The 10625-nt window shown below is 50.5% G+C and overlaps 1 protein-coding gene across 2 annotated transcripts; it reads right to left on the bottom strand.

The window, feature by feature from the left end:
- Positions 1-7695: 7695 nt before the first annotated feature.
- CRYAA (crystallin alpha A) lies at positions 7696-10326 on the bottom strand. Of its 2 annotated transcripts, none has more exons than XM_064152172.1 (3): positions 10103-10326; positions 9032-9154; positions 7696-7905 (listed from the first exon to the last, which is right to left on the bottom strand). In XM_064152172.1, the coding sequence occupies exons 1-3, from the start codon at positions 10289-10291 to the stop codon at positions 7696-7698; spliced, it is 522 nt and encodes a 173-aa protein (XP_064008242.1). In that variant the 5' UTR covers positions 10292-10326. The 2 variants fall into 2 exon arrangements, with proteins under 2 accessions (XP_064008242.1, XP_064008243.1); XM_064152173.1 differs by lacking the exon at positions 10103-10326 and adding an exon at positions 9779-9843.
- Between the last annotated feature and the right edge of the window lie 299 nt (positions 10327-10625).

Genomic DNA, 10625 nt, shown 5'->3' with positions numbered 1-10625 from the left:
TTAATGAATGCATTGGAAAATCGGCATCTTTGGGAAGGATTTGACAGGCTTTGTTTACAGCCTGAGAGTTCAACCTACTAATGCTCTGAAATGCCCAAGGAGCCTTCCAGAAAAACCAAGAGACAAGCTAGACATCCCAAATATTTCTCCTTAAGTAAAAGCAAACCAAAACCAAACCAACCAAACAAGCAAAGGGGGAAAAAAAGGCAGGAAATGAAGCCCCAGACCTTCCTTAGCACCAAAAACTAAGAAGCAGGCTTCTTTCAGAGGTCCTTACAGCTCACCTCAGAGCTCTGGCAACAAGCATCTGATGAATTATCTCAATATAAACATCACGGTAGGCAAATGCCACTCTGGTGTGAGACCTGAGCTCATGCAAGGCACAAGGGAGGATGACTGTCTGACTGCAGGGGGGGTTGGACTAGATGACCTTTGGAGGTCCCTTCCTACTCAAACCATTCTATGATTCTACCAAAACGAATCCCTTTGACCAGAGCCTTCTGCATGACAATGGCCTGCATGAGGGCAGAACAAAAGACTTTGGAGGGCATTTCCACCCTGTGGCTCTTTCCTTCCACTGAGATGGCTCAGTGGCAAGGTGGCCCTGTGCGCCCCATCCCCCAGGCATCTGCACAGCTCAGAACAGCTCAGCACGGGGAGGAAAAGGGCTGTCAAAGGTGAGAGTGAGGCTCGGGCTCCAAGAGGCTTCTCCAGAGGAAGAAAAACCCAAACACGTTGCAGTTAGCAATTTGGAGGGCAGACAGCAGTGCATTAAGTTCTGCGGCGAGGGACTGACATCAGTCTGAGTGGGTGGAAAACTGAGCCAAGCGTGGACAGTGGTGCTGCTTTGCTTCCTTTTAAGCACATTGCCAAAGGGGAAAAAAGAAAAAGAAAACTGAAATGATTACTGCTGGGAAGGAAGGGAGGGAAGGGAGGGAAGGGAGGGAAGGGAGGGAAGGGAGGGAAGGGAGGGAAGGGAGGGAAGGGAGGGAAGGGAGGGAAGGGAGGGAAGGGAGGGAAGGGAGGGAAGGGAGGGAAGGGAGGGAAGGGAGGGAAGGGAGGGAAGGGAAGGAAGGGAAGGAAGGGAAGGAAGGGAAGGAAGGAAGGGAAGGAAGGCAGGAAGGCAAAGCCCAGTCTCTGGAGGAACACAGAGGAGGTGCTCAGCGAAATACCGAGCGGCCTCTCGGCTGGGTGTTCCCGCACAGCAGGGGAGGTCGCTGCGCCCCAAAGGCGAGCGGCTGCTGCCACCTCCCGGCGCTCCCGGCCGCAGCGGCTCTGGCAGCCGCCGGGAAGCGGAGCGCACCTCGGCCCCGATACCCCTCGGGACGGGCCGGCTGGGAAGGAAGGAAAGAATCAGCCCGGCTAGAAAACACCGCCCAGTACAGTTCGGGGGGTGTTCTTGGCTCTTTATTGAAGCAAGCAGGAGCAGTTGGATGAGATGTAAAAATCCTTTGGTACAGAATCTCTGAGCACCGCACGTAAGGCACCAAGGAAATGAAACTCGATGTGTGCAAATACTATTTTAGATGTGCTAAGTTTTGTGAAGGCTGAAATACATAATGTGTTCAGATCTTCCCTACGCTGGCATCCTTAAAGGCAGAGCAAAGACTCTGAATTAAGCTGCATGCCTTTGCCCCTGATAGGAGGCTAATGAAATGAGCAACCAACTGTGCCATCTTCACAGAGAAAACACTGCAAGCAAAGCATGGAAATTTCCCTTTTCCCAACAGGGACTGAACTGCCAGATAGGTCTCTGGTTCTCCCGGGACATCCCAGCCCGCCCCACAAAATGGCTCACTGTCTGTGATCCCCTTGAGAGGTGATGTGCTGAACCTACCCTCTGCAGGGCCTCCCTGCCTCTGGACCCTTACACAGACCAAGTAACCAACCCAGAATAGCTCTGGCAAGATACAGCAGTGCACTCTGACAGCAAGGGGAGATTTAAGGAGGAGAATACATGCACTGATCCTTAAGGCCTTGCATATCAGCCTCTGCCTATACCAGTCTTGCTTACAACCCAAACCCAGCCAATGAACATTTACTGACCATGGCCCTTGAAGATCCTCATTACTATCACTGCAGTTTGGGTAGGTCACTGCTTTGCATGCTGCGGCTTGAGAGGGGGGAATAGGTACAGCATGAAGCACAGCTCCTTTGTGTAAGGGTCTCAAAGAACCTGCCATCTTCTGCACCTGCCCAGACAAACAGATCTATCTCCTACAGCTGTGTGCTCAGCAGCATGCTGGAGGTGGCAATCACCCCACCAGGTGTGCCAGACATCTGTGAGCAGTGGCTGATGGCTCTCCCAGCAGCCCTGAGCTGGTGAGTGGTTGTGTTCCACTTGCTGCCTCCTCTCACAGTGGCACTCCCCCAATTTGCAGTTCCTCATGCACAGTGATGCTGGCAATGCCCTCTGGCATCCCATCCCCACGGTGGTCTGAATGTGGGTTGTGAAAGGGCAAGTCAGGAAGGACATCAGGCAGAACCCTCCTGAGCTGAAATGCTATTTTCTAGAGTTCAGGGTAGATTTCTTCAAGCAAGCTAGAAGGTGGGCTTTGAGGTATGGACAAGTCTCCTGTATTTTGGACACTCCCAAATCTCTTGTACTTTGGTCAATTTATATCACTCCATCATCTTGCCTCAGGCCTCTCTGAGACTTCATTTTCACTCTGCTTGTCCTGCGCTCTAAGATATGCCACAAACATCTGCACCATGTCCCAGCCTCATGTTTTTTCCTTAGAAGTGCCAGTTCAATGCAAGCTGAGTGCCAGCCACTGAACCCGTCTGCAGACCTGCTGTGTGGACTGTGGACTGACCTGAGTGTACTTCCACTGGGAAAAGCCCTGTGGCTGGATCAGGAGCTGGGAAACGAAGCACGTGGCAGCTACCTGCTCTTCTCACGTGAGCTGGTGGTTTTCCAAGCCAGTCCTGGGTAAGAGGTCACACTGAAAGGACTAAGTCTAGGTTTCTGGGGGAGGAGAGGGAGGGGAGAGGGAGCAAAGCCCACATCATGGAAGTCTCCTCTGGCTGTGTCTTCCAAAGCTGTGTGCCAAACACAGCAGCAATAAACTGCAGAGGTGTGCCTACGTGTCACACTTTTGAGAGAATGCTGGGAGGTTGGGGATGTGTTTGGAGGTATTTTTGTTATCAATAGAGGCAGTTTATGCTTTTTTCACCTTAGATCATAAAGACCTGCGTGGCAGAGCCCAAATCTTGATGATGATGCCAAGGAGATGAGGGGTTATAGTGGTTGCATATAACAGAATTTGTGGTCTGGTTTTAAAATACAAAAGGCAGGGAGAGGAGTGAGATGCTGGTAAACCTTCAGACTACTACCAATCTTTGCAAGCTGGCTGACTTGCAAATCAATCAGAAACCAAGAAATGCCAGAGTTGTGCAACCCTTCTTGGGTCCATGTGCCTGCTTGCCTTGTGCCTTAGGTTCCCGTCTCCCTGGGGAAATGCCAAAACCCAGAGGTGAGGCCAAGGGAGTCCTTCAGAGTACCAGAGCACAGGAAAGGCTGCCACCCTGTGCGGACATGGCTTTGCCAGGAAATCCCTCCCTCTCTCCTAGGCTGTCCTTCTGCCAGAAGCCAGAGGATGAAAGTCCAAAACTAATGTATAAACTGGGGGAGAGAAGGCGGAATGCAGCATCTGATGCTTGCCCAAACCCTTGCAGGGAGGGCTGTGTAAAGAAATGTCATTTCTTGGGACAGACAGACACACACACTGCTCAGATACCTGCAAGTAACACATCTGCATGCAGATGATGTGCACCACATGTTTCCCTACTTTTATGTCTCTGAGAGGGTTGAATAAGGGCTGAAGTTTTGAGATGTTTTTTGTTTTTTTCCCCTCCTGGCTGAGTTTGTTTCAGGGAGCAGAGGTGTGTCACCACACAGCGAGGATCTGTGGAAGCTCCAGCAGGGAGACACTGTTGAAGAGAAAGAAGCAGAGGCCAGGGATCTGTTAGCACTAGGCAAATGAGCTAAAGGCAGCTTCTGTTAGACTGCAAACGCAACAAGCTGCACATTTTTTTGGTAGCAAGCTTTGTGATTGCCCAATAATTAGTCTCAGTAGAAAACAGATTTTAAATACTGCAAAATGCTGGGGGAATTCCTTGCTTTATAACTACCAGACAGTAATCTTCTCCCTTGTTTATGCAGCAGTTCCCTTCTCCTGAAGCTGCCCCTCTCCCAGGCACTCCCCTAGCTGCTCTGTTCCCAGTGGACTCTGCCCTGTGATGTTGGTCCCAGTAATGATCCCAGCACCCCTGACCTCAGGAGATTCATACAGGGGATAGGGCTGAACCCTGGGGCACACTCATTTTCTTCAGATAAGGGACAATATGGATGATCTTGGAGGTCTCTTCCAACCTAGTTGATTCTATTCTATCTAGTGGACAAGTGGTATATCTAACTACAAGAAGGTTCTCTCTACTCTGCCCTGGTGAGGCCACATTCAGAATATTGTGTCCAGTTCTGGGCCCCTCAGCTCAAGAAGAGCAGGGAACTGCTTGACATCCCAGTGCAGAGACAAAAATTATTAAGGAAATGGAACTCCTTCTGAGGAGAGCTGGGGCTCTTCAGCTTGGAGAATAGGAGGCTGAGGAGAGACCTCATTGATATTTAAAAATAAAGACTGGGACATAGAATGGTTCAGTTTGGAATGGACCTCAAAGCTCATCCAGTTCCAACCCCATGCCATAGGCAGGGGCACCTCCCACTAGAACAGATCACTCAAGGCCTCTTCCAACCTGGGCTTCCAGTTCAGCCAACCACTTCAACTCATCCTAAGTGAGCAGAAAGCAGCAGCTAAACATAGAAGCGTAAGGAGACCCAGCCAGCACCCGTGAGGGGATGTTAGGGCAATCATTGAGTCTCTAGCCTAGCTAACCGGGGGGCCACCAGGCCCCCCGGCCTTTAGATCACCTCCACCAGTCACCCAGTGTGCACCATGGGCACTCACCAGTCACGGCGTGAGGAGGATCCTCTGCCCAACTGGGCAAGCTTAGGGCTTCTGCCTTTCCTGAGGGGGATTATAAAGGGGAGTAGGCAGGGAGGACAAAGTGCTCACACCTGGGGTGGGAGGAGCCTCCAACAGAACCCAGGTGCTCTGGGTTTGGGGTAAAAAGGAGAAAATTAGATGTAGGGTGGGGAAGGGGCAGGTGTGGTGGAAAAGGGGAAGTGGTGCTGGAACTCCTGCCTCATTAATTGCCCAACTAAATCAGGTGCCCAGGGAGGTGGTGGAGTTACCATCCCTGGAGGTGCTTGAAAAAAGACTGTCTGAGGCACTTGGTGCCATGGTCTAATCGATTGGATAGGGTTGGACTGGATGATCTTGGAGGTCTCTTCCAACCTGGTTGATTCTGTGATTCTGTGATTTTAATATCTTTGCTCTGGACTCCCAGTCCTTCCTGGGTTTTTGCCTGGATGGTGAAAAACAGTGCTTTTCATTTTAAACAGGCCCAGAGCTTTTGAGTTTATGGCTCATATTAATATTAAAGCCCACACCACAGGTAAAAATAAAAGCTTCTCTATTGTCTCTTTTTCACAGTTAACAGCAGCAAAGGGGAGGAGGTTGCTGGGCTCATCCATTTGGCAGAGCAAATACTCTAGCTCTCCTTATCTCCAGTGAAGGCATGGGCTTGTGCTTTTTCCTGGGAAGGACAGGCTTTATTTTTGTGTCACCTACCCATGTTTTGTAGGTGTGATCCAAGAGTACCCAGAGACATGTTGGTAGATACAAACTTGTGTGTGCTGCCAGGGAAGCAGAGCCACGAGCATGCCCGGGCAGCTTGAGCATCTGCCCTATGGACAGACTTGGGGCTGTTTAGTCTGAAGAAGAGAAGTCTGAGAGGGGATCTCATCAATGCCTATAAATACCCGAGGGGTGGGTGTCAAGTGGATGGGGCCAATCTCTTTTTGGTGGTCCACAGCAATAAGACAAGGAGAAATAGGTACAAACTCGAACACAGAAGGTTTCACCTCAACATGAGGAGAAACTTCTTTACAGTGAGGGCAACAGAGCACTAGAACAGGCTGCCCAGAGAGACTGTGGAGTCTCCTTCTCTGGAAACTTTCAAAACCCACCTGGATTCACTCCTGTGCAGACTACCCTAGGGGACCCTGCTTAGGCAGGGAGGTTGGACTCAATGATCTCTGGAGGTCCCTTCCAACCTCTAAGGTTCTGTGATTCTGTGACTTTCTCTGTTTAGGCGACAAAGTGGACTTTGGAAGCTCCACCTCACATTGCAAACCTGGGATGTGAAGATCTCTACCAAGGGAACAAGCACTCATTGTCCAAGCAGATTTTACCTATGGGGTGAGTTATGGGGACACAGGGTTGTCATAGATGCTATGCTTTTCCTCAAAACCCAACCTCCATTTGTGTGGAAAGCTATTTCAGTCAAGTATGAGTGCTGAAACCTTCAGTCTTGAGTGCTCACCTCCATGCAGACTTGGGAGCCACGGATTTCATCAGGGAGAGCTAGTACTTGTGGCTCACCCACCCTGCAGCAAACAGCTCTAACCACTCATTTCAGATTGAATCCTTCACATCGCATCATGCAGGTGAAGTCTGCACTGCTCCCCTTACTGACAAAATGAACTTAAGAAATAGTGTGGGGTTTGGGCTACTGAATCCTCTTCTCTTTTTTGAACCTTTTGTTTTGCTTGCATGAAGAATAATAGGAACACGAAAGAAAAGGCAAGTCATCATCTCAAGATGTACCTGCAGTGGTGGAAAGCTTGTCCTCCAATCAGTGTTAGGTATCACTCCAACTTCAAAGCCTTAGGAAGGAACAAAGGAAACTCCCACAGCCAATTGCGTGTTTCCTATATCTCTTTATTGATCGCCACTGACTGTATTCTCAAGTTGAGTGCCAGATACCAGTGCAAGAGGTGGAGCTACCCTAGAATTACAGTGAGAGCAAGGGAGACAGTGTGTTACACACAGGCTGGGGAGAGCTGGCTGGGGATGTGAAGCCTCTGCACAACGCTGAGCCCCTCTCTCTCCCCTGAGGGCCTATTAAGACAGGAGAAAGACATACTTGTCCTTGTGTCAGTTGTCCACAAGGGAACCGACAGGGTAGTGGTGTGAACAGATACACTTAAACGCTTTGTTGTGTGTTGCAACCCTCAAAGGTAAGATGTTATTATTTCTCCTGCGGTTGCAAGGAACTCATTGCATGTTCATCGCATGTTCGTAGGATCTCAGGGCTGGGGCTTGGCTCTGTTGATATTTTTAAGAGTACCCATGTTTTAAAGAGTAACCAGTTTAACTCTGCTTAGGGTAGAGCAAGTCTGCAGAGCTTTTCCCCCACTCCAAGCCTCGCTTCAAGACTTGGTGCACCAGAAGCCAGTGTTAACTTGTGCACTCCTTCCTCCCTGATGGTGATTATGGACTACAGCACCCCATGAAGACCCTTTCAGCAAGTACAACTGCATAGCAGCATGCACTATCAATACCATCCTCACAGCACAGCTTGCAGGTTTAAGCTTCAAAGTCCACCAGCTGCTCACCCAGCCCCTTGCCCCATCCAAGAGAAAGTGGGGGGAAGGGAAAACAGAAACAAAGTGGGGAGGGGGAAACCAACAAAATAAACCCCTCTAGATATTCACTGATATCTATGCAATGGCTCTGGGAATGAGACTTGCAGACGGTGGCAGCCTGCATGCCACAGCGGCAAGCAGGCTTAGGAGGAAGGCGCAGAGGTGGGCTTCTCCTCCCGGGACACAGGGATGGGTCTCTCGCTGTGGCTGGCGTCCATGTTGGAGGGGACCTTGGGGCCCGAGAAGGTCAGCATGCCATCGTTGGACAGGGAGCAGGTGATGGCAGCCTGGTCCACGTTGGCGGGCAGGCGGTACCGGCGGTGAAATTCACGGGAGATGTAGCCATGGTCATCCTGAGAGGCAGTGGGGAAAGGGGGGGGAAGGCTCATGAGAAATCCCTGGGCACCATGCTGTGCCTCCCTCCTCCCAACCCTGTGGCTTCATTGGAGTGAGTTCCACATTTGCCCTGGCTATTGTGACACTGTACTGCCAGTATCACCAGGCATATCTCTGCTTTTTGTTCTGTTCTGCAGGTCTGTAGGGGCAGGTGTCCTGCCGCAATGCCTCTGAAGCTCCAAGAGCTGAGCAAAGCAGCAGGGTGTGATTTTGGCTATATCATAAGTTGGGATCTGATTTGGATGGGGCCCCTGCCGTGGCCTCTGATTTCAAAGGATCTTGGGAGAGAAACTCTGGAGTTCTGTGAAGGCTAAGGCAGTGCAGGCATGTGCACCCATGTATTTCTTTAGCAGGCAGTAAAGCTGTTGCAGCCAAAGTACACAATAGTGCCCCCCCCCCCCCCCCCCCCTTTTTTTTTTGCCAAAAGAATGAGAAGTGCAATTTATTTTTTGTTGGGTTGTTTTTTTTTTAAAGTTAGCCATGAACATGGCTGCTCTCTTCCTCTGGGAAAAAACCCAACTCTATTAAAAAATGTATACTCCTTCCAGGCTAGAGCTTTGTCTGGCCAAAAAAGTGTACAAGAAGAATTAAACCCCTGCTGGTATAATTCACTTTTTGACCCCCACAGATATTTCCATGACATATGTGATAAAAGTTTCCAAGCCTGAGGCATTCAGTTGTTTTTCTTTTGGTTTGTTTGTTCTTGCTTTTCTCTCCTCTATCAGCATATGAAAACTCTGTTTTCACTAATAGTTCTGGCTTATGAAAACTCAGCCATGCTTCAGCAGTGCCAGATGATGTTCTTTGTCTGGTCCAGTGTTATTCGTGAACAATGGACATTGTCATCTGACGGTTATGGAAGATGATGATTGCAAATAAGCAGAAGAGGGGTGGATTAGCTCATTATTGTCAAATATCAGGCCGGGGATCTATGGGAGCAGGCCGTGCCAATACTGACAACCGACAAATAGCTCCTTCTTCTGACAGATCCTTTTTTTTCCTCCTTCAGCTGAGGACCGTTGGAAAGAAAGAAACACAGTTTGGCTCCCCAGTAGCTCTGCTGTCACCATCACTTCCACTTACCTGTCTTTCACTGTGCTTTCCGTGGATTTCCACAAAGTCATCAATAATCTTCACACTCAGGTCTTCAGGAGAGAAGTGTTTTACATCCAGCATGATTGTAAACTTGTCCCGGTCAGACCTCACCTGAAATAAACAGTGTTAGACAGTAAGACCTGAGCCCTAAGTGCAGACCTAGCACCAGCACCACGGCAGCTTAAGAGCCAAGGAAGGGGTAGACTGGTGGCAGCACTGCTTCTCCTGTGACAACAGGTATCAGCAATGGTCTTCTTCCTATCACAGGGACCAGGGGCATTGTGAGGCCATGGCAGGAATCTGCACCATTACTACTGCTCTGGGGAGAGGCATCACATCTCACTGCTGTTCTTGCGGCAAGGATCCCGTTGCACTCAGCCATCTGCCAGGGGCACTGGGCATTTACACTCAGCAGTGGGAGAGGATGGATGGAAACCAGTGTAATGTTCTCTGATAGCACATGCTCTGTCCTTCCACCAATTTACGGGGGGGGGTTGCGACCATACAACTTGGAGAAAACCAGTAAGAGAAGGCTAGAGAAAGCCCTGGGTGCTGATCCCTGAGTTTCAGATCAGAGCCCCCACAGCTATGTGCTTGCCCTACACGCTGTCTTTAGAAGATGTCCTACAGTGTGGGCTTGCAAAATTCACCAAAGCCCTGAGGTGGAGAAGAGGAACAGAGGAAGCTCCAGCTTGCCATCCTCTCCCATGCTGAGCTGCCCTCGCAGGCACTTACTCCAGAAGCAGTCTGGCTCCTCCCTCGCCACATGGCCAGCAGGCACAGGGGCTGTAAAGGATGCCTTTTACATGTCAGAAACAACTGTCTGGAGCCAAAACAGCTTCTGTTTCTCAAAGGAAAGACTTATTCACAGTGAGGGCTTCCCTCCATACCCAAGAAGGGGCTGGCAGGCTGTGCTCAGTGCTGGGCCAGAGATACTCCTTGCCCCTTCACACCCTATCACCGGCTCGCAGCTGCCAGCCCCTGCTGGCAAGCTGCGGATGGGGAGAGGCAGGTAGAGGTGTAAGGAGGGAGTGGAGGGAAAATGACAGGAAGCCTTACCTCTGAAATGCCTGACTCCAGCACGCTGCGGAAGAGGGACTGCCTGTAGTAGGGGCTGATAGTGGAAGAGAACAAAGGCAGGAGGTCATACTCGAGGAGACCCTCTCCAAAAAACTGGTCAAACAAACGGCTTGGAATGAGAGGTCCCAGAGCACGCTTGAACCAGGGGTGCTGGATGGTAATGTCCATGCTTGCTGCTGCTGCGACCTGTGGCTGCAAGGGGAGAGTGGTGGGGGAAGTGCAGTCGCTGAGGAGACAGCGATGCCTTGGCTGGAGCGCGCAGTGCAGCCCCAGGGAAGCTCCCCCTATATATACTGGTCTCGCAGAATGAAGGCATTAGTGGGATTTCTCTGGAAAGACATGATCTCATGATGGAGGCAACGTGGTCAGCAGAAACGCGGAGATTGACCTGGAAATGACAGTCTGGTTGGAACCGGTGCCAGATGTCCCGAAGGGACGATGCCAGGCAGCAGGCTGTGAGCCATGAGGTGCCCAGGGGCACTAGCAGCCCTCTGTGTGATCA

This window comes from Pogoniulus pusillus, chromosome 12, assembly GCF_015220805.1.
Source record: "Pogoniulus pusillus isolate bPogPus1 chromosome 12, bPogPus1.pri, whole genome shotgun sequence".
NCBI classification, from domain to species: Eukaryota; Metazoa; Chordata; class Aves; order Piciformes; family Lybiidae; genus Pogoniulus; species Pogoniulus pusillus.
The sequence above is the reverse complement of the archived record's forward strand: the minus strand, read 5'-3'. Positions and strand labels throughout refer to the sequence as shown.

Bases quoted from the DNA above. Each gene is read 5' to 3' on its own strand.
- CRYAA (XM_064152172.1), bottom strand. From the start codon at position 10,291: ATGGACATTACCATCCAGCACCCCTGGTTCAAGCGTGCTCTGGGACCT. The intron at 9,155-10,102 runs GTAAGGCTTCCT...TGTTTATTTCAG, and splicing joins TGGAGTCAGGCATTTCAGAG to GTGAGGTCTGACCGGGACAA. The intron at 7,906-9,031 runs GTAAGTGGAAGT...ACTGCCTCTCAG, and splicing joins GAAAGCACAGTGAAAGACAG to GATGACCATGGCTACATCTC.